The sequence below is a fragment of the Cervus canadensis genome, chromosome X (genome assembly GCF_019320065.1).
Source record: "Cervus canadensis isolate Bull #8, Minnesota chromosome X, ASM1932006v1, whole genome shotgun sequence".
NCBI classification, from domain to species: domain Eukaryota; kingdom Metazoa; phylum Chordata; class Mammalia; order Artiodactyla; family Cervidae; genus Cervus; species Cervus canadensis.
The window spans coordinates 114,463,129-114,489,655 of NC_057419.1; the positions used below are offsets into that span (position 1 = coordinate 114,463,129).

Below are 26,527 nucleotides of genomic sequence, written 5' to 3' on the forward strand. Positions count from 1 at the left end.
TCTAAAAGTGTCAATTAACAGATTTTCAGAGTGCATGAAACTATATGCTGTCTATGAGAGACCCATTTTAGATGTAAATATTCTGTAGTTTGTAAGTAAAGAGATGGAGGAAGATGAGTAGCTGTATTATTTTTAGAGAAAATAGATTTTGTAACAAGGAAAATTATCAGGAATAAGAGGGAGCATTACATAATGAGAAAAAGGAGAAAGCTCTTCCAGAAAACATAACGAAACTCTTAATGCATTTATATCTCACAACAGTTTGTCAAAATACATAAGGCAAACAAGTAGAACTTCAAGAAGAAATAGACAAATCCTCTATTATAGTTGGCAGTTTCAGTGCCCTCCTTTCATTAATTGATAGGTGAAGCAGGCAGAAAGTCAGTAATGGCATAGTTGACCAGAAAAACATCATCAGTCAATTTGATCTAATTGACACTTAAAGAGTACTCCATCCAACAACAGCAGAAACATGTTCTCAAACTCACATAGAACATTCACCAACATAGATCACATTCTGGGTGATGAAAAATACCTCAACAAATTTAAAAGAATAGAAGTCACGTAAAGGATGTAGTTGGACCACAATAAGATTCAGTTAAAAATCAATAAAAAATAAGAGTTCCACAAATATTTGGAGATTAATCAACACATTTCTAAATAACATATAGATCAAAGAAGAAGTTTCAAGATAAATTTTAAAATATTTTGAACTAAACAAAGAAGGGAAATAAAACTTATCAATCAAAATGTGTAAGGTTGCAGCAAAAGCAGTGCTTGAAGGAAAATTTATAGCATTAAATTTAGAAAAGAAGATTTTAAAATGATTCAGCTTATATGTTAGGAAACTGGAGAAAGAAAAGTAATATGAGCCTAAAGTAAATGAAAGAAAAGAAATAGATTCAATAAAAATTAGAGGAGAAATCAGTGAAATTCAAAATGGGAAAACAATAGAAAAAATCAACGAAATTAAATCTGGATCTTTGAAAAGAGAGTAAAATTTGGCCAGGGTAGTGAAGATTAAAAAAGGGAAGACACAAACTACTAATACAGAAATGCAAGAGATGTATCACTGTTGATAATGATGGGCATTAAATCTAAAACTTTCTAAAATAACAATCTATTTAAAATAAACAATTTTAAATGAGTCATTATTAAGGGTTTATTGAAGGATATGGATTCTCTGCAGATTATAGAGTGTATAAAAAGGCTGAGCTCACAAAAGGTCTTATTGAGTTTAGGGATCAGTAGGCTTCCAGAGATACCTGGGAAGCCTACCCTTCTTTCCCCTTCACCCTTCCCTCTTCCCACTGGTAACCACTAGTATGTTCTCTATGAGTCTGTTTCTTTTCTTTTCTTTTTTTTAAATTCACTAGTTAGTTTTCTTGATATCATAAGTGATATGTGATATCATATGAGTGATATCATATAAGTGATATCATACAGTATTTGTCTGACTTATTTCACTAAGCATGATACCCTCCAAGTCCATCCATGCTACTGTAAATGGCAAAATTTCATTTTTTAAAAGGCTATGTAATATTCTATTATATATATATCCATACATCTTTATTCATTCATCTGTTGATGGACATGTAGATTGTTTCCATATCTTGGCATTGTACATAGTGCTGCTATGAACATTGGGGTGCATCCATCTTTTTCAATTAGTGTTTTCCTTTTTATGGGTATGATTGTATGCAATTTCAAATGTCATGTGTCCAAAATCTCTGCCTCTGAGTCACTGAGCTGTTTGTGTAGCTCCTGACAAAGAGAAATCCCTCAGTTGTCTATTTCTAGGAATCTCTAGCTCTCTGTTTTCAGAAAATTCATATGGGTCAGAAAGGAGTGAGAGTGAGGAATGTCAAGAGGTTCAGGCAGGAGGAACAAAAGATCCAATGAACTGCCACCACATCTTCCATATTGGCAGCAAGGGATTATAGAAGGGAAGAGGTAGAAAATGGCAGTGCTCAGATATCGGGAAAGAATAGCCCAAGTGTTCACAGTTTGATAGCACCTGAACTCTACAGGGTTCATTCAGGTCATAATCTTTTTTTAAACTGATGTATAGTTGATTTACATTGTTGTACCGATCTCTGCTCTGCAGTAAAATGACTCAGTTATACACATGTATACATTCTTTTTAAAATATTCTTTTCCATTATAGTTTATCACAGGAGATTGGATATAGTTCCCTGTGCTACACAGTAGGACCTTGTTGTTTATCCATTCTATGTATAATAGTTTGCATCTACTAACCCCAAACTCCCACTCCATCCCTCTCCCTTTTTTACTACCTCTCCTCCTTGGCAACCACAAGTGTCTTCTCTACATGAGTCTGTGTCTGTTCTGTAAACACGTTCATTTGTGCCATCTTTTTGATTCCACATATCAGTGATATCATATGACATTTGTTTTTCTAACTTACTTCACTGTTGGTGGGAATGTAAGTTGATGCAGCTACTATGGAAAAGACAATGGAGGTTCCTCAGAAAACTGAGGATAGAATTACCGTATGATCCAGCAATTCCACTCCTGGGCATATACCTGGACAAAACTATAATTCAAAAAGATACATGCACCCCTATGTTCATAATACTGTTTACAATAACCAAAACAAACAACTTAAATGTCCATTGACAGATGACTAGATAAAGATGTGGTACATATATACAATGGAATGCTACTCAGCCATAAAAAAGAATGGGAAAAAATGCCATTTGCGGAACCATGGATGGACCTAGAGATTCTCATACTAAGTGAAGTAAGTCAGACGGAGAGTGTCTAATCTTTAAAAAATGGCTGCCAAATGTGACTGAGTACTTATTCATTTCTGTTCAGCATGGGCAATGTCCTTAATAGACAACTGTGGGACCCTGTGATTACACTCTGTTTTGCTTATTAGATCCTGTGACTTGTTCCGATGAAGAAAGAACAGATCTCACTGGTGACAAATCATGCTTTCAGCCCCAGTGAGCATCACCTCTGATCTAGACTGAATTGTGTCTATAAAATTCATATGTTGAAGTCCTAACCACCAATGTGACTATTTAGAGAAAAGGCTTTTAGGAGGTCCTTAAGGTTAAATACAGTCAAAGGGGTGAGAGCCTAATCAGGTAGGATTAGTGGCCTTATAAGGAAAGAGAGATCTCTTTGCATGCGCACACACTGAGGAAAGGCTGTGTGAGACCACAGTGAGAAGGTAGCCGTCTACAGGCCAGGAAGAGCGATCTCACCAAAAAACCAAGCCTTGCTTCTGAAACTATGAGTAAATAGATTTCTATTTTTTAAACCACCCAGTCTCTGGTATTTGTTATGGCAACCCAAGCTGACTAAGGCATCCTCCATTCTTCTTTCTTTAGCCATGGAGGATCAGTGGGAACAATAAGTAAAGTATTGCCTGCATATAAAACACAGATAAAGAAATTCCCTGTGTGGAAGTCTGGCATTTACAGTTGTTTAAAGGGCAATTTGGCTTGTCTCTTTTGTGTTTTAATAGCAGAAAGACATTTCACATAATAATTCAACTCCATGGCTCACTCTAATCTCTGTCTCTGCGTGGGGGTTTGCATTCTTTGCTTGTGATTTACATCGCCTGACACCTAATGTAATGACTCCCACTGCAAGGGCCATTGCTGCATCTGTGTAGCTCCAATCTGTCACTGGCAACGTTCTGAGAGCTGGGGTACCCTCCATTCAATCATGAAACTAGACTGAGTATAATTAATTACATCCTTTACCCCCAGCCCCACCAACTGCAACACATCACTTCTCTTAAAAACTCAGTAAAAGCAATATTTTTTCCCATACCCTCCATCCCCATCTCTTCAGTAAATGCAGACATGGTTGTGCAATCAATCTTGAAACTTTAGGCTGTTTTTTTATTTCAAATATTTATGAGCATATCTCTGTTGCAGATTTTAAATGCATTCTTTTAAGAATGTCATTAGTTCCTGAGCTCTCTAACTGGCTACTACACGTCAGGAAGATCTTTGAAACTGGAGTTTCAGCCACCTGTAGGTAAGCAGCGGCCATCTCTGTGATTGTCTTCTAGGACTGTAACAGATGCTTTAGCTGATAAATAACACCCATTATTGTCAACATTGCAGTTCCGTGACAGTACCTAAGCACCAGTTATTCTGTGGGCTACGTTAAATGGGGTAATAGAATGCAGGACTAGGATTTCAAGGGTAAGATTCGATACGATTGTTTAGGTTGTATCATTAGGCATTACACCAAATAACTTATCCAAGTGGATGGTCTTCAATTTTCAAGTCACTCAGATTTTGAGTGACTGATAAATTAAGATAATGAGGTTCATTATGGGCGGTGAGAGGGGAAAATAAAATGTGCATCAGAAGCTTGGAAAAGAACAGACTCTCAAAACCAGCTAAACCCATAATGCATTCCAGTGAATTGTTAAGATGCTATTATGTTAAGAAGTTTTCTGCTTTCCTATAAAGGTCTCTGAGAGTATTTTCTGTTGGCCATTAAGACAGAGCAACGCAAACCAGACAGCAGTTGTGACTTGAATGCTCAGTGCTGTGAAACTATTATGTGAATCCATGTTCAGTTTACATATGGAAGATGATGGTGCGTCAGTGCTGTTTGCATCATTAAAACTCAGTAGGGAAAATGTAAAGTGAGTGGAAAAGAGGAAGGCAGAAAAAATTAATTGGAGCTTTGAGACCAAGGACATGCCCACCTGGTCAGCTCCATCTAAAGTTAAAGAAGTAAATGCTGTCTAGAGGACTCAATCGCTTCTTTTGACTCTCTGGAAGGCTATTAATCTCTTGCCCACATATAGGAAGCATAGCCCCTGGAACAGACTCCGGGCACTAGAAAATAGAAATCAAAATAAGGCAGAAGTTCTTGGAGTTTATCTAGGACAGTTAGTTTCCGAAATAATGAATATCCTCATTACCCCAACTCTCTCCTTCAACCTGACATGATTCCTTGTACTTTAGTTCTCTGTATTGCTCCTCATCCCCAGAATGTGTCCCCTTTCCTTTCACATAATGAGTAGACTGGAAGGGGAGAGAGTGTACTTAGGAAAGGAGACTCTGCACTTAGGTAAGTACTTAGGTAGGAAATTTAAGTTCTAGTCTTGGCTCAGACACTTAAAACTTCTCTGACCTGAATGTCCTTACCTGACAAACCTGACTGAGAGTAAGGATCTTTTGTGTCTCATCAGTGCCAACAGTTCTTAAGTCTGAGCATTTACCGGCCTCAGAGAGGTTCCTGCTCTGTGGCCCACTGGCATGTAGAGGGATGGGGGATTTACTTACATCTAGGAAATAACATTGACCTGGCCCCTGAACTTTCACATGAAAAGATTAATCCTACTTACTCTGCCTGTCTCAAGGATGAATCTGTTTTCTATCAGCAGTAAAAAATATTAACACGGCATTTTTCTCTAGTCATATTTTTGTTAAGACATGAGCTTATACTGTATTCAGGGTTCATATCCTCCTTTCTTAATATATCCATGTCATGGGCTTCTTACAGTGACCATATACCTTGAACCAAGTAATGTACACATAGTATATTAGTGGAGTCACTTTAAATAAAAGTGTCAGAAAGAAAAGCAATTCAAAGTGGCTTCTAAGCAAGAGAGGGAATGAATGGCGTATTACTGAGGAATCTGATGGAGGCACTTGAGTTCACCTACAGCATTAACTTTCATTCTCTTTCTCAGCGCTGCTTTCTCTTCTCCTGTAAGTCTTGGCTCTTACCTGGCACAAAGAGGCCCGTCCGTGTGGTAAGAGGACACAGCTGCCAGTGTTCCCCGTTGTCTATATTGTAAGACGAGAGGTTTAGGCTCTGTGGCATCCGATTGTCTCCACATAGCTCAGGTGCGTCAGCTGTACCAAGCTTGGCGGCCAGGGATCTTGGGTCACCATGATGGGCAGGCAGTGCTCTGATTGCTGGCTAACAGACAGAATCAACAGCTGTTCCCCACACTATTCCTAGTCTGCTCAGCGCTCACACACCCTCAGTGAGATGAAATATGATCAAGCTGATGTTTCCAGTGATACCTGTGGAGGGACTTCTCTCTGCAATTGTGAAACTCATTTTGTGAAGTCTTTAACCGGAATAAAAATCAAATTTTACGTTTTTCCACCTTTTTGGTAGTCACAGACACATTCACTCCCTTTTCTATGTTTAAAAGTCAGGTCATTCTTGGGGCTTCCCTGGTGGTCCAGTGGTTAGGAATCCACCTTGCAATGCAAAAGTCAAGTCATCCTGAAGCCTTGTAAATATTCAGACCCACTGTGTTCATTCAATTGGTCATACATATGGCATCAGGTGCCATTTGCAATCTGAATATTATTTCATTCCCACCCAGGGGTGCTGTCTTAGCTCCTTAAATGGATAACCAATTGTCTACTTCAGTCTCTCTTGAACTCAGACCCCACTGTCATGAATCATTTTTTCATTCTCTATCTCTGGGACCACATCTTGGGTTCACTAAATTCCACATCCTAGTGACTCTTAGCACCATACTCTCCATCCAGAGGAGCTGTTAACTGCTCTCGCTTTGTTGCTTTCCCATTGCCTTCTGCTTGTTGATGTGGAGCTCTCATTTCTACAATTTCTTCTCTCTATATTTAACTGCTCCCTTATTGACAGCCAGAATCCCATCTATTTCATACTAGAAGTGAATGTGAATGTGGAATAGAAACTTAGACTATCAGGAAACTGTTCATTTTAGGTAATTCTACTGGCTTACATAAGTAGGAGATTAATTATTTTCGTTATTTGTCACATAAGAGCTTTATCTTGGGTTGTCAAAATTTCTTAAGGCTTTTCAACATGAATATGGAATTAATGATTAAAACTATCATTTAGGAAGTTTTGACTGCATGTAACAAAATGTTTTACTGCATGTAATGTCAACTACAGGGTCACATCACAGAAATTGTGTTGGTTGTAAATTCATTCCTTGTGTAATAGCTCCAGCTCATTAAGGATCAGTGCTCTTACGAGCTTTCATATTACTCTGCCACCCTGAACTTGTTAGCTTTTTAAGTCAATTAATCTAACACAACTTTTCCTTTCCCAACCATTGGACTTAAACCTCATGGTATTCCATGTCCAGTGGTCCTGAGCTTTTAACGGCAAGGAACAAAACAGAACTTCAGTAGCATAAATAAATATGATGGTTATTGCAGTGGCTCAGTGGCATCTTCAAGGAACCATGTTTTTAAGAAATATTTTCAGTCTTCAATTCTGGTTGTATTTTATCTTCTGGTGGTTGTCTCTTGGAATTAATAAGGCTTCTTTATTGCAGTATTCATCTTCATCTTGTTGTTTCATGAGATAAGAAGGCTTCCTTATTCTATTTATGTTCAGTTGGTAAAAAGGGAAAGTGTGAATGTTAAATGGCAAAATGGGTCTTTGCAGGTATCTTTTTTTTATCAGCTACACAAACTCAGTAGACTCCTGCTTTGTTGTTCAGTCGCTTGGTCATGTCTGACTCTTTGCGACCCCATGGATTGCAGCACACCAGGCCTCCCTGTCCATCACCAACTCCTGGAGTCCACCCAAACCCGTGTCCATTGAGTCAGTGATTCAAGCCAACCATCTCATCCTCTGTCATCTCCTTCTCCTGCCTTCAATCTTTCCCAGCATCAGGGTCTTTTCTAATGAGTCAGCTCTTTGCATCAGGTGACCAAAGTATCAGAGTTTCAGCTGCAGCATCACTCCTTCCAATGAACACCCAGGACTGGTCTCCTTTAGGATGGACTGGTTGGATCTCCTTGCAGTCCAAGGGACTCTCAAGAGTCTTCTCCAACACCACAGTTCAAAAGCAACAGTTCTTCAGCTTTCAGCTTTCTTTATGGTCCAACTCTGTGGAAAAACCATAGCTTGACTAAATGGAACTTTAGTTCCATTTATGTTAATGTTTCTGCTTTTTAATACGCTGTCTAGGTTTGTGTCTCAGTGGGTAAAGAATCTGCCTGCAATGCAGGACACCCCTGTTTGATTTCTGGGTCAGGAAGATGCCCTGGAGGAGGGATAGGCCACCCACTCTGTTGTTCTCGGGTTTCCCTGGTGGCTCAGATGGTAAAGAATCTGCCAGCAGGGACTCCTGGGTTCGATCCCTGGGTTCGGAAGATCCCCTGGAGGGAGGGTATGGCAACCCACTCCAGTATTCTTGCCTGGAGAATCCCCATGGACAGCAGAGCCTGGCAGGCTACAGTCCGTGGTATCACAGAGAGTCAGACACGACTGAGTAATTAAGCATAGCAGTAGGTTGGTCATAGCTTTTCTTCCAAGGACCAAGTGTCTTTAATTTCATGGCTGCAATCACCATCTGCAGTGATTTTGGAGCCCAAGAAAATAAAGTCTGTCACTGTTTCCATTGTTTCCCCCGTCTATTTGGCATGAAGTGATGGGTATGGATGCCCTGATTTTCGGTTTTTGAATGTTGAGTTTTAAGCCAGCTTTTTCACTCTCCTCTTTTACCTTCATCAAGAGGCTCTTTAGTTCCTCTTCACTTTCAGCCATAAGGGTGATGTTATCTGCATATCTGAGGTTATTGGTATTTCTCCCGGCAATTTTGATTCCAGCTTATGCTTCATCCAGCCTGGCATTTCGCATGATGTACTCTGCATATAAGTTAAATAAGCAGGGTGACAATATACAGCCTTGACATACTCTTTTCCCAATTTTGAACCAATTCTCTTGTTCCATGTCCAGTTCTAACTGTACTTCTTGACCTGCATACAGATTTCTCAGGAGGCAAGTCAGGTGGTCTGGTATTCCCATCTCTTTAAAAATTTTCCACAGTTTGTTGTGACCCACACAGTCAAAGGTTTTAGTGTAGTCAATGAAGCAGAAGTAGGTGTTTTGCTGGAACTTTCTTGTTTTTTCTATGATCGAACGGATGTTGGCAATTTGATCTCTGGTTCTTCTTCCTTTTCTAAATCCAACTTGAACATCTGGAAGTTCTCAGTTCATGTACTGTTGAAGCCTGGCTTGGAGAATTTTGAGCATTACTTTACTAGCATGTGAAATGAGTGCAATTGTGTGGTAGTTTGAACATTCTTTGACATTGTCCTTCTTTGGGATTGGGCTTCCCTTGTGTCTCAGCTGGTAAATAATCCCCCAGCAATGTGGGAGACCTGGGTTTGAAATCTGGGTTGGGAAGATCCGCTGGAGAAGGGAAGGGAAAGGCTACCCACTCCAGTATTCTGGCCTGGAGAATTCATTCCATGGAGTCGCAGAGTCAGACATGACTGAGCAACTTTGACTTCTTTGGGATTGGAATGAAAACTGACCTTTTCCAGTTCTGTGGCCACTGCTGAGTTTTCCAAATTTGCTGGCATGTTGAATGCAGCACTTTAACAGCATCATCTTTTAGTGTGTGAAATAACTCAGCTGTAGTTCCATCACTTTCACTAGCTTTGTTTGTAGTGATGCTTCCTAAGGCCCACTTGACTTCACACTCCAAGATGTCTGGGCTCTAGTGTCTGTTGATAACTGTGTCAGATGTCCTCAACAGTCTGGAAGGGGGATTGGAAAGCCATATGGAAGTAAATATAATGGTAGAATTTCCAGAACTGTCAAGGAATTAAGCTATGCTTACAGTCACCTTATCTGTGCTGTCCCATATGGTAGCTATTTCAAATTAGGTACAATGAAAATTCTAGACCTCAGTCTCATTAGCCAAGTGCAAATGTTCAATAGCCAATGTGGCTGGTGGCCGCCATATTAGCATAGATAAACTACATCTCTACCTCTGCGGAGAGTTCTGTTGGCCAGAGCTCTACTAGGTGAAGTAGGTCCGTGAAGGGATGGTTGGTGCCCAGTTTTCACAGTTGGCTAGTAGCAAAGCAAACCCCAGACATCTGGTCTCTTAATGTTCTGATCGGTATTCTTTTAAGTAGACAGCATGGCTTCCATACATTTCTGTCATTCTGCCTAATGTTGCTTCTTATTTTCAAGAAATTATACCTATAGTGTGTTGTTCTTCTGTGCTTTAGTGTCTGTGAGTGGTTGAAAATGCTGACATGGGTACTCTGGTGTGTTCACTCATTAGGCATGGAGCCACCTAAGATTTCAGTATAGCAAGGACCTAGATGACAGTAAAGAAGTTGCTGAGAGTAGTTGAGAATTGCAGTGACAAAGAAATTTGTTTTAGCTTTAATTCTGTTTTACTTTCTGTGATGGCTGAAAGGCATTGCCCCTTTAAGAAGCCAGATGATAAAATCACGTGTTTCTGAGCCTTGAATAAATGATGAGGACTAGCTGGAAGCATACCCTTTGAAAAGCTTTTTAGATCCTCAGCCTAGAGAAGGACTGGAATGGAAGAGAAACGTACAGAAGCTAAGATGTTGTAAGAGTAATAAAGAGAAAGTAGGCTGTTATCACCTAGATTCTTTGTAATAGCTAGATGTAAATGGAAACCTGATTTAAAGCATGGGTAAATAGCTTTGGGCAATACAGGGGAACAAAAGAAAAGGCATTAGAAAAATAGGGAATATTAGAAGTAATTAAGAAATAAGAGTGACCATGTATTTGAATTTTCTTTTGGTCATCATTTATTTAACTGGGCCATTCCAAGAATAGTAAATGAAAAATATTAAACTGAGTGTCTTATTATTTAACTAAAAGTATATGAGAACATAATCTGGTTTATTGCTGTCATTCTTGATTTCTTAATGTAAATTAAATTGGTTTGTCCGTGTTGCCTCAATTAGCCATCATTTAATCACCTTGAGGCTATAACCAGAGGTGAAAGTTAACATCTCAGAAGAGTAAACATCCCCTTCCAGTAGCAGGCCTTCATTTCTAACCCCTCTTTATAGTGAAAAAGCCATAACACTGAAATCAAATGCTTGGCAGCAGCCCACTCTATCACATTAGTTAGGACATGTCCAGTATTCTAGAGCATGAGCCTCAGTTTTTTCATACCAAAGAAATCCAACTTTTCACATAACTCATTCCCCTAGTTCATTCAGCTTCTGTGCATGTTTTTCAAGCCCTCAGCAGGAAAGTAAGTAGCCAGCATAAGTACCTAGAGGTTGGAAAGATGGTGATTACTTCTAGATAGGTGCTTTCTTTCTTTTCACTACCCAGTTCAGTACATACAGTTCAGTCGCTCAGTTGTGCCCAACTCTCTGCGACCCCATGGACTGCAGCACACCAGGTCTCCCTGTCCATCACCAACTCCCGGAGCTTGCTCAAACTCATGTCCATCGAGTCAGCGATGCAATCCAACCAGCTCATCCTCTGTCGTCCCCTTCTCCTCCTGCCTTCAATCTTTCCCAGCCTCAGGGTCTTTTCCAGTGAGTCAGTTCTTCGCATCAGGTAGTCAAAGTATTGGAGCTTCAGCTTCAGCATCAGTCCTTCCAATGAATATTTAGGACTGATTTCCTTTAGGATTGGAGAAGGAAATGGCAACCCGCTCCAGTACTCTTGCCTGGAAAATCCCACGGACAGAGGAGCCTTGTAGGCTGCAGTCCATGGGGTCGCAAAGAGTCGGACACGACTGAGCGACTTCACTTCACTCACTTCCTTTAGGATTGACTGGTTTAATCTCCTTGCAGTCCAAGGGACTCTCAGGTCTTCTCCAACACCACAGTTCAAAAGCATCAGTTCTTTGGTGCTCAGTTTTCTTTATGGAAAAAAGAAAGCTTTCTTCATATATTAAAAAAAAATAAGGTTTCACTTATCCAAAAGACGTAAATGGAAATCCTTACTGTGTCTTGGAAAAATGACACACAGGTAATAATCCATGGAGAATCTGACTTGGGTAAAGATTGATGCTTCATTCTGATTGGGTAAAGATCATGATAAAATAGTTTAGAATGGTGGGCATGGCACAACAGGGATTTGGAGGCAAGAGGTTCAAAAAGTCGTGGGATATAAACTGTTAGTTGAGGCTTTGTTTTGAAGAGTTGCTGGAATGAACTGAAAAGCTGTTCGCAGCTTGTAACTCTCTGGGCCAAGTCATTTTGGGTAGGAAGGTCATATTGATGAAAATAGTGGAATAGAAGACTCATGCGAATATAGACAGGAAGCTATATAGGGTATATGACTGGTTCTCAGCACTTATCTACTGGGGGAATACATGTGCCCTGCCTCCCATCAGGTGTTTATGTTTTTTTTTAAGTTAGCAGAGATAAGAAGCAAGAATTGAGGAAAGAGGGATAGCACTGAGTTGGGAGACTGGTGGACAGATTCATGAGAGAGGTAACATTTGCGCTATGTATGCCTTGATCGTTGGTTATAAGTTTAGAACATTTGAGTGGCAACCTAGTGTTTCTACAGGCTAAAGGCTACTACTACTTTGGAGAAGGGAACAGCAACCCATTCCAGTATTCTTGCCTGGAAAATTCCATGGACAGAAGAGCCTAGCAGGCTACAGTCCATGGGGTCGCAAAGAGTCAGACATGACTGAGAGACTTGAAAGGGGCTTCCCTGATAGCTCAGTTAGTAAAGAATCCTCCTGCAATGCAGGAGACCCCGGTTCAATTCCTGGGTCAGGAAGATAAGCTGGAGAAGGGATAGGCTACCCACTCCAGTATTGTTGGGCTTCCCTCGTGGCTCAGCTGGTAAAGAATCCGCCTGCAATACTCGAGATCTGGGTTCGATCCCTTGGTTGGGAAGATCCCCTGGAGAAGGGAAAGGTTACCCATTCCAGTATTCTGACCTGGAGAATTCCATGAACTGTATAGCCCGTGGGGTCGCAAAGAGTCAGAAGACTGGTGAACAAATTCATGAGAGAGGTAACATTTGAGCTATGTCTGCCTTGATCATTGGTTATGTTTAAAACATTTGAGTGGTAACCTAGTGTTTCATGCTAAAGGCTATTACTACTTGGTTAGTCATGTCTTCCTTTCTTCTTTAAGAGTTCATTCAGGGCTAGTAAAGTCATAGTCCTATGGGTGGAAAATGAAAGCAAGTTCAGCACCCACCTCCTTTTTAAATTGGAGTACAGTTGATTTATAATATGTTAGTTTCAGGTGTATAGCACACTGATTCAGTATTACATTTTGAAGGATTGTAGGCCCTCTGAGGCAAGGTGGTATGTTTTCTTGACTGTGCTTTTTTATAAATGAGCTCATCATTTGGAGCAGAGCTTCTTAACTCTGCCTTTTTCACTTGAGGAGTGCTTCCATTAGCACCACATAAACATCACTAAAATATCAGCAGAGAAAGAAGGAATGAGGTGCTTTGTTGGACTCTAGGGATGCTGTGCAAGGATGCAAGTCCAGAGCAGCTGCTCATTTTCTCATTTCAGCTTTGTGAGTTCCTTTTTGTTCCAAGATGAGTAAGCTAAGAGAGGAGGTCTGCTTTTTCAAACAATGAGTTAGAGTCACTGGAAGCAGGAGCACTTACTTTGATTTTTTGAAGTGTTCTCTCTCTCATACATAGGCACATACAGGCATTTTTGTTAATGGCAGCAAAGAGGGAAGAAACTGGTATGCAGAATGAGGGACTGCTTTAAGTAGGGAGATGAATGAGAATCGCTGTTTTAGAAGGATTGGAGGTATGACTTAGGTTTTGGGAATCCATTCCTAAGACTATTTACAGGCAAGTTAAAATAAAGCAATGAGCAAGTTAAGGCAACTTTGCATTTCTCCTGTTCAGGTGAACTAACTGATCTTTCAGATAAGACAGATGGGTGTTTTAAAGGTATGAGAAGAGATTTTAATTCCAGCACTTGCGGCATCTAATACATTTTTGAGTTTGTTTTCCCCAAGAGTGGCTTTGTAAAGTTCCCTCATAGCTCTTCCTAGGCCTGACAGTGTCACATTTATCCATAACCAAGCTGAAGATGTGTTGGAATTGCTGCCCTCCTTCTCCTTACTTTAGAAAAGGGTCTTCCCTAGTGACTCAGTCGGTAAGGAGTCTGCCCGCAATGTGGGAGACCCAGGTTCGCTCCCTGGGTCAGGAAGATCCCCTGGAGAAGGAAATGGCAACCCACTCCAGTTTTCTTGCCTGGAGAATTCCATGGACAGAGGAGCCTGGCGGGCTACAGTCCATGGGGTCCCAGAGTCAGACATGACTGTCTAACACTTGGACTTTCTTACCTTGGAAAGGAAAATGCTGTAGCTCCCCCTTGTGTTGTGTGAGACCAAAAACATCCTGCTTGATCCACCTCAGCAGAATCCACTCCACTAATTATCCGAAAAGTATCTCCTCAAAGCTTTTTGGGGAGGGGACTTTGCTATTTGTTGTACACAGGAAAGAACCAGGGTACCCAGCTAATCTGTGGTTTCTCTCCTCACTCCCTACTTTCTGCAGTGTTCCCGAGGGCCTCTTACCTGGAGGGTCACCTTTTTCTGGCAAACAGTTTGGGATGATTTTCCTCATGAGGTTGTAGTCCACTTATCTGCACTTAGCCCATCAAATCGTGTACAGTTTCATGTCCAAACAGAGCAAGTGGAACTTGCTTTCACTGTGGCCTCCTCTTGCCCTGTGATTGGGGTCACTTCATTCTGTATCCTGACTTTTCAGCTTGAGCAGGCATTGGTTTCTTTGCCCTTCCACCTCCAGAGGAAACATGTCAAGTATTCCCAAGTCTCTCACATTCTAGCACATGAGTTTGGAAATAAACATTTAAGCTGCTTAATAAGTGTGCAAGCAGTGTGAGATGCAGCCACACATCTCTTTGGGAAGTGATTCCCCAATCTTAGTTCCTGTGCCACACTTGACTTCCATGTGGGAGTAGGGGAAATGCCACAATGCTCCTTATTAATGACTTTCCTTAGTTCAAATTATATTTGATAACTAATTGATATTCTACATAGGTATAGCAATTCTTATATCATGTGTTTTTTTTTTTTTATTTACTGATTTTGCATCTTTGGCACTATTGCAGGAAAAGAGGGAAACTCTCATTTTATAGGTCATTTAAAAGTTATTTAAGTTAAATATACTGATTATTTCAAAGATTAACAGTTTTGCAAGTATATCTTGAGGACAAAACCGTAATAGAATTGCTTCATTTAAGTGTGTGTGCCTTTGAAATTCTATAGACGGTAGTTTTCACCTGTTCAGTCTCCCATCTCATTTAACCTGGTCTCTTCATGTGATAGCTTGATGTTCCAGTAACAGTTCCAGCCCATTTAATTTTACCCCTTTCCTGTCCTGCCGGCCCTCATCTTAAAACTTTGGGCACTGTTTTCTTAAGGAAAGTTCTTTGATCGCAACCCTTGAAGGACTCCTACTTGTCCAGCTTTATGCTTTCCCTTGGGAAAGACAGTTTCACGCCACGCTGACTGGAAAGAAATTGGAGTACAGTTGATGAGTACAGAATGATGAGTATGCCCACTCGTCATTCTCTGGCACCTGCTAACTTGTGGTCAGTTCATGTGAAGCAGCCATGCAAGGTAGCATAGGCTAAGTGACAGTCTTAAAAAAGTGAATGCTCTGAGTTTCTGAGGCATGAAAACTCAGCCCTAGCACTCATCCTGAATGAACTGAGACTTGGACTCGATCTTAAAAGGAAGAGTAGAACTAAGACAAAAATAGGGAGATTATGTGTGAACTTCAGGCAGAGAAGAAATGCCATAAGAAGCTGAGATGGCAGGAAACCCATCAACTCTTACATAACAATAACTGAAAGTGTGTGTGTGTTAGGCACTTCAGTCATGTCCGACTCTTTGCGACCCCGTGGACTGTAGCCCACCAGGCTTCTCTGTCCATGAGGATTCTCCAGGCAAGAATACTGGAGTGGGGTGCCATGCCCTCCTCCAGGTGATCTTTCTGACCCAGGAGTCGAACCTGTCTCCCACGTTCCAGGCAGATTCTTTCCCGTGTGAGCCACCAAGGAAGCCCAACACTAACTGAATTTTACTTAATACGTTTTCCTTGAACTGCCATTTTTCAGTATATTTGTCTTACAACCTGTCTGAGGTCAGGAGTGCCTTATTGCTTCATCTTCACGTTTTGTCCATAGCTGATGTCCATATTCGACTAGGTACCAACAAATATTCTGGTTTCAATGTAACAAGTGCACTTTGTCATGAAAGAGCACTTTCTTAATGAAATCATATTTAATTTCTGGAAAAGAATCTGCATTCTGTTTTCCTAATCAACTATGTCTTATTAATAGCACTAACATCATCATTTTAAAAGAATGAAAAACTACAACAAAAAGCTCTGCTAAACCTGTCTCTGAGAAAAGGTTCAAAGCTTGAGTAGTTCATGGGAACAATTTGCTAGTGGAGATTTCTCCCCATTTTGGTCCCGGCCTCCTATGGGGAGATTTATGTGCAGTGTATGTCAAGAGGCAAAATAATGGCATTTCTTTGCTATACAATGACTCGGACATTTGCTGAGTGCAGAAATGCACCTTTAAACCAGAGAAAGAAGCAGTCTGCCCTGATCCAATCATTTTGAAAAGCCATGTGCACTGAAGCTGGGGCCAAACATAATGACAGGATTTAATTGCTAATGCCCTAGAGGCAGTGTGCCTCTTGATGTGTTGACCTTTAACCCAGACTTGGGAAGTTCAAAAAAGAGAGGGGATGGTTTTCCCTTCCCCCTCCCCCATCTGATCCTGCCTGCCTCTAACCCTGTCCACAGACTCCTCTAACTTTCATCTCTCCACCCCCATTCCCATTAGTTACTTCCAGCTTTGGGGCCAAGGGAGAAAGAATGGAAGAACCGAAAGGAAGAAGGCAGTAGAATTTGAAAAGGAAGTCTACAGGCAGTTGACAGCTGCTCAGAAGCCCTGGGCAGAAGTACAGCTACAGAAGTGGGGGCTGAACTCCTGGTCCCCTGATGCTTCCACCCCACCCCCAGCCCCACCCCCACTATCTCCTGAGATTTAGGCTATGTCTCCATGTTTCTGTTCTCCACTCCCATTTCGCCCTTTCTAGTCCATATTTATAATCACTCCCTTCTGACACCTGACTTTTCCTTCTTCAGTTCAGTTCAGTTCTGTCGCTCAGTTGTGTCCGACTCTTTGCGACCCCATGGACTACAGCATGCCAGGCCTCCCTGTCCATCACCATCTCCTGGCGTTTACTCAAACTCATGTCCATTGAGTTGGTGATGCCATCCAACCATCTCATCCTCTGTCGTCCCCTTCTCCTCCTGCCTTCAGTGTTTCCCAGCATCAGGGTCTTTTCAAATGAGTCAGTTCTTCGCATTAGGTGGCCAAAGTATTGGAGTTTCAGCTTCAACATCAGTCCTTCTGATGAATATTCGGGACTGATCTCCTTTAGGATGGACTGCTTGGATCTCCTTGCAGTCCAAGGGACTCTCAAGAGTCTTCTCCAACACCACAGTTCAAAAGCATCAATTCTTCAGCGCTCAGCTTTCTTTATGGTCCAACTCTCACATCCATACATGACTACTGGAAAAATCATAGCTTTGACTAGATGGACCTTTGTTGGCAAAGTAATGTCTCTGCTTTTTAATATGCTGTCTAGGTTAGTTATTTCCTTCTTACTTGGTTATTAATGGCAAAATCTTGAGCAAAGTTAAATTCATAACTCTGTCTATTACACATCTGCATCGTGGCAGCCGGACAGCTAGGTATAGCTGCAGAGAAACTCAAAACACACCCATTGGTTTTGCTGTAAATTCACAACCACTAGCCTGAAGGTGGACCCTTTGTGCTGCTCAGCAAGTTTACCAGTCCACTCACTCTCTTGGTTTGCTTGTTTACAAAACGTTTGCACCTTCTTTCTCTTCTATCTTGAAGTTTCTTCACTGATCTCCAGCCCTGCTGATCTGCTTTCTGTTTATAATGTGTTAAGCACACCTGAGGGCCTGGAGCACCCTGCATCTAAGTGTTTGCTTCCTCACTTCCTTCAAGGCCTTGTTATGTGATGTCATCCTTATCAGTCCGGCCTTCTCGGGCCACTCTAAGGAAGGCAGCAAGTACATCCCCATCAAGCCTGGGGCACACCCTGTCCTCTTAACTTTATGTTTTCTTCGACAGTTACCACCATCTGGTATTCTGTGTATTTTATGTTTGTATATTATTATCCCTCTGCTAGAATGAAAGTTTTATGAAATCTTGGGGTTTTTTTTTCCCATTCTTCTATAGCTAGTGCTTAATCCAATGCTTGCTAATGTGCCATACAAGTTTGTTTCAGGAATGAATGAATAATGAATGCCTGTTGGGTTTTGAAAATCCCCTCTTCCCATTTGCCAAAACCAACATATTCATAACCATGTTTTTTTGTATGGTGACCATGGTTGCTAAGCCCAGATTAAAACATGTCATCTAATTGGTGGGGGAAATACCTTTTATTTTGCACTGTCTTGGGAAATTCAATGTGCTTATTAAGTATATTCTACCTAGAATCATAGTCTTATAGCATAGAGTCCTCAAAGGAAAAAGATGATCATTTTTCAGTTATCTTACTGGCCCTGATAGTGTATTTGGCTTATCCTAGGACACTAAGCTATGTTTAGTTTAAAGTAAGTGTGAGTTGAAGTTGTTGGGTGTTTTAAGCCCCTGGTCGGGCTTTGTGGAGATACCTAGGAGTCACTGGAAACCTCTGGTGGTACCCGGCCCCATCTTCCCTGCTTAGTGCATTCAGTGCCTAGTGCACCACCTCATGGGTCCTGCATCATTTCTATCCAGTAAGGCTTGCTTGGGTAACTGGGCAGGATTTCTCCCCATATGCCAGGTTTGCCTTTGTTCTCTCCCTTCGAATTCTTGAAATAATGACAGCATGAATGGTGGGAATAAGGGATACAGAGGGTAAATACTCTAAAAGCCTCACAAGTCCTCATTATATTATCTTACTATAGAATGAATAACCTGGGTTTCCAGGCTCTCAAGTTTGCAGGCATTCTCCCCAAGGACCAGTTTCTTATTTGCTCTGCAAAACAGTAGGTTGAGCCTCATCATTTTGCAGAGTTGTGGGTAGGGCTTGAGAAATCTCAGTCCAGGTGATCTTCTCTTTTACAAAATACAGCTCCCACCTGTGGTATGTGTTAGGCTCAAGAAAACGGCAGTGAAAGGATATTTTCCCAGATTCTCCCACTGGAAGCAAGGCCCCTTTAACTGTGATGTTTACGCAGTGATGTTTGGAGTCTAAGATGTTTAGTGACAGTGAGTGCTCACATCCTTTTGTCCCTGAGAACACTGACACAGTACTCGGCATGAAGCAGACACTCAGGAGCTCATAATCAGCATAAGACAGGTGCTTAGCAAATACTCAGTGACCAAGAAGATCAATGTAAAGTGAATTAGTAGAGTAACAACAAAGCAGACATTTCTACCTGGAGTGTTTCTACCTTTGGATCAAGTTCTTGACACTGTAGGCCATGTCTCCAAACATGTAGGAGCAGTGCAACTTTATGGGTTTCTGGCTATACTTTGAGATCAGCTGCTAGCCCAGTGTGTTGCACTAGTAGATGATTAATCAAACTTAATGTACTGAGTTTGTGGACCAAAATGAGAGAAAAGCACCTTGACTTTAATAACTTTTAAATGTAGTTGTCATCCATATGTTTTGAATTTGGGGAGGGGCTGGCAAAGGAGGAAGAGTATCATACTGCTGAAGTTTACTTTAGGCTGTATAGAATAGTCACAAAGTTCTCTCCAGATGAGTTTTAAAGAATTGATACATTTTAGTGTAAAATCTTCCCCCAAACCTACCAATCAGAGGAAACCCTAAAAGCCTTTGAGTAATGAGGCAGAATCGAGAAAGGAGATTTAAGCTAAAGAGGTGCTAGGAAGTGAGCAGTGACCATTAAACTGTATCAGCAACACAGTCCTTAATCTTCATTTCCAGTGCTCGGTGGACTCAAAGAAGTCTCCTTTATTTGGGAATGAAATGGAAGCAAGTTGAACTGGGAAGAAGTATGACAAGTAGAGCCATTGTTTTGGAAACACATCTCTACACTGTGTTTCTGAAAGCAAAGAGTGGAAATGCCATGAGAGTCTAGATCATCTTGGCTATCATTTGAAAGAATGAATAACCATTTTTGATAAATACAGATCAACTGGGATCACAGCATTTTGAAATGCAAACTAGAAGTGGTTCTGGGGTTGTAGTTTCTCTCAAGTGGTTGAAATAGGAGCAATTAAGACTTTTTGTGGAGAGGAATAGTTTAAACTCTTACTTAGCACCAGTAGTAGGACTGTGAACTATAAATAATCCAAGCACTTGAATTTGCAGTTGTGCTTCAGAGTTTTTATGGCCCCATTTCCACCATGATAAGCATAATCATTCTCACTTGGATTCATATGCACTTTTTTATATGGATGAGTGCAATCCCTACTTTAGTAAACGTAGGTTGATAGATAAAATACTTGATAAAACAAACATCTCATTACTGTATGCTTCACCAATTTTGAGTTTTTGATAATGTGGATAGGAATCAAGCAGAAGGTTCATGTAGTATTATTCATAAAGATAGGGTTTGTTGAGCAAGTTAATAACATAGACAAGATTCAGGAATAATATTTAACTATGTAGGGAGAAAACATAATTTCCAATCAATTCTTGGACATATGCTTTCTGATAAAAAACATTTGTAGTGCTAAGTGCAGAGCTATTCATTAATTCAGATTGGTTCACTACAGAGTTATTCAGAAATTTAAAGTTTTGAGTGATTAAGTACATCTAATCCTTCCCGGCTGGTTTTGAGTACAGGGAGCTAGCTAAGGTTATATGGACCCTGTGGCCAGAGCTGGAGTTAGTCAATTCTTTGACACCTGCTTTAAGCAGTGGTAGTTAGGCCCCCACCCTACATGGGGTAGAATGTATGGACTTACTCTGGTGCTACATGTAAGAAAGGAACATAACAGGATTTGGAAGGAAGTAGATTCAACTGTCCATCTGTTATTGGGTTGAGGGCTGCATAGGGCCTCTCACTTTCTTATTCACTTATCGTGGTTGGCCTGTGGGGTCATTCTGTTACAGGGGGATTAGCATATCATATACATACACTTGAGACACTGTTCATTATGCCCTTCAGCTATGTACTGAAAGTCTTCCAAGTGTTTAATGATTTCAGTTGAAGTGTGGAAATTAATCAGGATAGAATCTAGTATTGCAGTGGAAAAGAGATTTAGTGTGAGAGTCAGGTTTGAAGTCTATCCAGGCATTTCTCTGATAACTTAAATAATTTTTCTTGATTTATTTTTCCATAGAGGCCTTGCTTTGGGAATCAAGACTCTGCCCTCATGCAACCGTGGATAGCTCTTGAAGCATACTGGTTTTATCACTAGAGAGCTGGATTATCCAGAGCCCGAAGAGACTCTAGGATAAACACTTGAAACAGGATCAGAACTAAAGAACTATTTCTTTGGTGTTGTCTCCAGAGGCGAACTTGCCAACATATTGGAACGTTAAGATTGTCAATTATTCAAGATAGGTGTATTTTATTTGTAGAAAAACCATGGTTCCTGTGGTAGCACATGGTTTTGTCCAAATATGGACCAGGAAGAATGGGATGCCTAAGCCGAAGGAAGCAATTGTTGAAGCAGCGGGAAAAAAGAAGAAAACTAGATTGGTGGTCTATTTCGGTAATGGAGAAAGCACAACTTTTGAACTAAATAATAATATTAAAAGCGTGATCATGAGATCCTGTGGAGAAAAAGTGAATCACCTGTATTTAACTTTCCAAGATAATAGCTTCTTGTTTATGGAAGGAACATCCTCTACAGATGTCAAAAAATTGAAGGCATTCCTGGATAGAGTCCATCAAGATGATCTTCCACCACCCATAAGACCCGATGTGGATAGCAGTGCCTTTGCCAGCACAACAGTACAGAAGACAGTTGATGAGACTTCATTTCAAAAAGTGGGTAAGAAGTCAGGTAGTCGGTCTTTTAAGAAAGAAAAAAAGCGTTCACCTTCATCTTCATCAGAATCACCAACATCTACCTATGAACAGTTATTAGAAGATGGATATGGGAAGAGAATGAAGAAGCCCTCATTGGATTCCCAAAAAGAGAGTAGCTCAGTGAGAAAGAGGAGATCCAAGACACACCCATTAAGATATGTAAGCCACAGTGAGAAGAAGGAACTGAAGTTAAAAGGGTTAAAACAGGAGACTAAGTTAGATTTAGACTTTTTATTTAAGACCAGTCCTTACCTACATGGCACTAATCTTTTCCCAAAACTATCTGAGAATATATATTTCACATTTCCGTCAGAAGCAAAGTATGATAAGAATGACCCGCTTTCAGACAGACTCAAACTGACTCTTGACTACTACCCAGAGAAACTATGGCAAGGCCTCCCCAATTTGGGAAATACCTGTTACATGAATGCAGTTATACAGTCTTTATTTTTGATTCCATCATTTGCTGATGACTTACTCAATCGGAGTTTCCCATGGTGTAAAATTCCCCCTGATGCACTTAGCATGTGCTTGGCACAGCTGTTTGTCTTGAAAGATATTTATAACGTAAATATCAAAAAGAGGTTACTTGAGAATGTTAAAAATACCATTTCAGCAGTTGCAGAGATATTCTCTGGCAACAAGCAGAATGATGCCCATGAGTTTTTAGGTCATTATTTAAATCAGATGAAAGAAAACATGCAAAAATTAAACACAATTGGGAAGACTGAAGTTAAATCTGAGAAAGAAAATTTACCTCAACCGTTTTTGGTTGGCAGTGCAGCCAAGCAAGCCCTCTTTTGTCCTGTCGTCACTAATTTCGAGTTTGAGTTGCTGTGCTCCATTACTTGTAAAGCCTGTGGGCACCTTGTTTCTAAGACAGAATTCAGCAATTACCTCTCCATCAATCTTCCCCAAGAACGGCAAGCACTTCCATTTTCTATTCAGTCTAGTTTTGATCTTTTCTTTGGAACAGAAAATCTTGAGTATACATGTGAACAGTGTAAACACAGGAAATCTTCTAAAATGTATAAATTCAGTAGGCTACCTAGGGTCTTTATTGTTCATCTGAAGCGCTATAACTTTATTGAGTTTCAGCCCTTAAAGAAGGATGACCATGAAGTCATTATTTCCAAAAATTTAAAGATATCTTCCCATTGCAATGAAAATACCAGACCACCATTTCCTTTAAACAAGAAAACACATCTTACAAGTCTCAGAGTTTTAAAAATCTTTCGAAACATAAATTCTACAGCTATCAGTAAGTTGAGAGCTTCAGCAAAGATGGCCTTGGAATTCATGGGTTCTTTGCCTTCACACATTGTACCAGATGAAGAGTCCGAACCACAAAAAGATGATGTTCATCATGAAGGTTCAAGAGAAGAAGAGAAACAAAAAGACCAAGGAAAATACTCTGTAGTAAAGATACTAGATTCCGCATGGGCAGACTCAGAAGATGCAATAATCATTGCAAGAGAGCTGTTAGCTATGGCCTTAATGATGAATATGGAAGATGGCTCATTTCCTCTGAGAGATATAACCATCAGCAACCCAGATATATGTCAGAAAGTGCCTGAAAATCCAAAACTACTGGACGAGAGAATCAATATCTTTGCAGATTTTCAGGCTGTGGCTAAGACCACCAAAGATAACAATGAAAAAGCCAAAATTTCAGAAGAACTTTCCTCAGTGGCTGAACAGACCCCAGATGAAGAAAGGATGAAAATCTATGAACAAGCCCTTTGGCTGGCACTGCTTCAAAGCTTTCCAAAGCCAAAGATTCGAAAGCAAAAGTGCACAGAGGAACTCAAATCAAAGGAATCAGGCATCCAGGGAACCAAGGTGAACTCCCCAGGTGCATCGGGTCACAAAAAAAAGTCTGGAAAAAAGGGCTCTTTAAGTAGAGAGAAGAGAGAAACTGCATCCAAGAAACCAAAAGGAGAAGCTGAGATGGAAGATCCTCAGGCCTACCGGCTCATTGGTGTTCTCAGCCATCTTGGGAAGAGCCTAAATTCAGGCCATTATATCTGTGATGCCTTCGACTTTGTGAGGCAGGAGTGGTTCACTTTCAATGATTTGCAGGTGTCAAATATCGAAGAGGCCACAATGCAAAAAGCTAGACTTTCCTCTGGGTATGTTTTCTTTTACATGCATAATGAGATCTTTGAAGAGCTGTTGGAAAGGGAGAGCTCCCCACCTTAAAGCACAGAGGCAGGGAAGACCTCTCAAGAGTAGGAAGAAATACAGACTTAAATTGCACAAATCTGCTTGACTGCCTCTCTGGCTATGACTTTCTCCATGGAAGGAAAACTTTCAACTCTAGCCAAGCACAAAAGAGCAACTAGCATCCGGGACCAAAGTTCAAGCAGAAACACTTACTTGAAAATAAATCTTTGTTCTAACCCTGATAGAGATACCTTAGCCCACAGTTCTGGCTGATAACTATTCATCTCCCCTACTAGACTAGAACTGTGCTTTCCATATTCTACTAATGCAGTGAATTTTGAGTGTGGTCCTCAAACCAGTACTATAAGGAACATGGAAGGACTTGTGAGAGATGCGGTTTCTTGATTCCACCATGGACCCACTAATTCCAAAACTGAGGAGAGAGGCGGCAGTTTGATGGCGAGCTTCCAGAAAGTTGGAGAATCACTACCATAGTGTGTAGAGTATCTTGGTGTATTTTCCTGTTGTATATTTGAATTGTTTATATTTTGTAAAGGAGTTTGATCACCTTTTTTCTTATATTCATTCATACCTTTCCTTTGTAAGTGTATTAATATTAACATCAAAAGACACAAAATTACTCTTCTGCTGATCAGATTCAGCAGTTTGATGGGAAAAAGCAGTTTCTGTAGTTCTGGCGAAACTAATGAAAAAACTAGTTGCTGAAGTCCTGGCAATAAAACAATAGTTGCTAGGGTCCTGGCAATAAATTCTAAATGAAGCCTGTAGTTTATGCATCCTCTTGGGCGTACATAGATGAGACTGAACACCCTATCAAGTCTACAGATTGTTTGCTTAACTTTTCCTTAATGCCAAAAGGGCTATATACCGTCAAGCTTAAACCCTGAGAATGGAGAAGTTGATTTGCCCGCAAGAAATTCAACACGTTTTCCTGTTTGTCTGCTGGCACAGTGTTCTTGGTTATCTCAGACCACCATGCCATTTTCTTCAGAGGGACACTTGCACTGCCTAAAAGGAATATTTGTGACCAGAACTTTACCTGAAGTCTTGACCAAGCTTCACTCAACTTTATAAGACTAATTCCAGATTTCTTTTACTTACTTTATAGTATGGTGGCCTTATTCCTCAATGAGTAAACCATACATGCTTTATTTTATTTTTTTTCATACATGCTTTAAAATGTACTTGTAGGATTTCAAAGTCTTGTTACTGATTTGATACAGTGTCAAAAAACCTGTGCCTGGATATGATCTGCTTCTTGGTAAAAGCCTCATGGATCCTGAGGTGGTCATATTCTGTTGAAGTGCCATGTAATTCAGGGATTTAGTAATTCTGATATTAAGCTTATGCTTAAAAATTTAGGTTTTTGCCATCTTTGAGGCAGTGAACATGTAATGCCTTGTACCTTTGCTATTAACAAATGATTTGTACTGAGAGACTTTCTTACATCATATAAAAGGATTGAACTTTCAGTCCCACCTTTTCCAGCATGGGTGAGCCCCCCTTGTGGATGGGATATGGTTCTAGTATGGCTGTATTAACCCAAGAGCATGTTGATGCTGTCCATTCTGGAGGTCCTTAGAAGAGGTGAATGAGAATCAGTGGTGTGAGAAAGTTTAAAACTGGCCTCTGAGAGAAAAACCAGATTCTAAAGTTTGGGGAAATAAGTTTGTTCAGAACACAGCGTGTCTAAAAAGAGGTCTGAATGGAAGCTAAAGATTGCTGAGGTTGGCAAGGGGATGTTTCCTAGGTTGAATTAATTATCTCTGTGGGAGGTGTTGAAGACACAATAATGAGATTTCTTCAACTTGTGTAGCACCTCAGCAGCTGGAGCAGTTGAAGGATGAATTTAGAGGAATTAGATTTAGAGGAAGAGAGTGACACTCTGTTTTCCCAATTTCAGATTTTTTGCTTCTAATAAAATAGTTAAATCTGAACCTATTTTTGCTGGCATCAAAGCAAGAGTTTTGCAAAGAGTGAGGGAAAGTAATTTTCTTTTGAAAGGAGAATGAAGATGCTAGTAGTTTTAAGAGATTAAATTTTTTGGTGTGGAGTATAGAGTATTGTACATTCTGCATATGCTGCTCTTCAGCTTGTTGCACTTGCAGATGCAGGGCAAATGAAAAGGCGAAGAAGGTTGTGGCATCCATGAGAGTAAGGCTCTGTCCTCTGGGACAGATAGTTTGGGTGGAATCCATCACTGTTCTGTGAGAAGAAATTCTTGGTGCACAATGAGTGGCTGTACACTGTCTACCTATTACACTGTTATTTCAAATAAAAATTAAAAAGTCTTAAGTGACCCAGTGACTAGTTATTATGGATTTTAATTGGTTCTCTATTTTACAGATCAGGTTTCTGGATAATCTGTGGATATAAAAACTTTCTTTGACACTCTGTATTAGTTTTCTACTGCTTCTTTAAAAAATTAACCACAAGGCTTCCCTGTTAGTACAGTGGTAAGGAATCTGCCTGCCAACGCAAGGGACATGAGTTTGATCCCTGGTCCGGGAAGATCCCACGTGCTATGGAGCAACTAAGCCTGTGTGCCACAATTATT

General features: G+C 40.5%; 1 protein-coding gene across 2 annotated transcripts in view; it reads left to right on the top strand.

The window, feature by feature from the left end:
* Positions 1-26,252, top strand: part of USP26 (ubiquitin specific peptidase 26) — a 39,207-nt gene extending 12,955 nt beyond the window's left edge. The window contains exons 1-2 of one of the 2 annotated variants that reach the window (XM_043460046.1): positions 3,934-4,020; positions 21,089-26,252. In XM_043460046.1, coding sequence (XP_043315981.1) covers positions 21,337-23,985 — 2,649 coding nt within the window. In that variant the 5' untranslated portion in view covers positions 3,934-4,020; positions 21,089-21,336 and the 3' untranslated portion in view covers positions 23,986-26,252. Of the gene's footprint in view, positions 1-3,933; positions 4,021-21,088 lie in introns of those variants that run through there. The other variant, XM_043460045.1, reaches the window with a different exon arrangement.
* Positions 26,253-26,527: the final 275 nt, after the last annotated feature.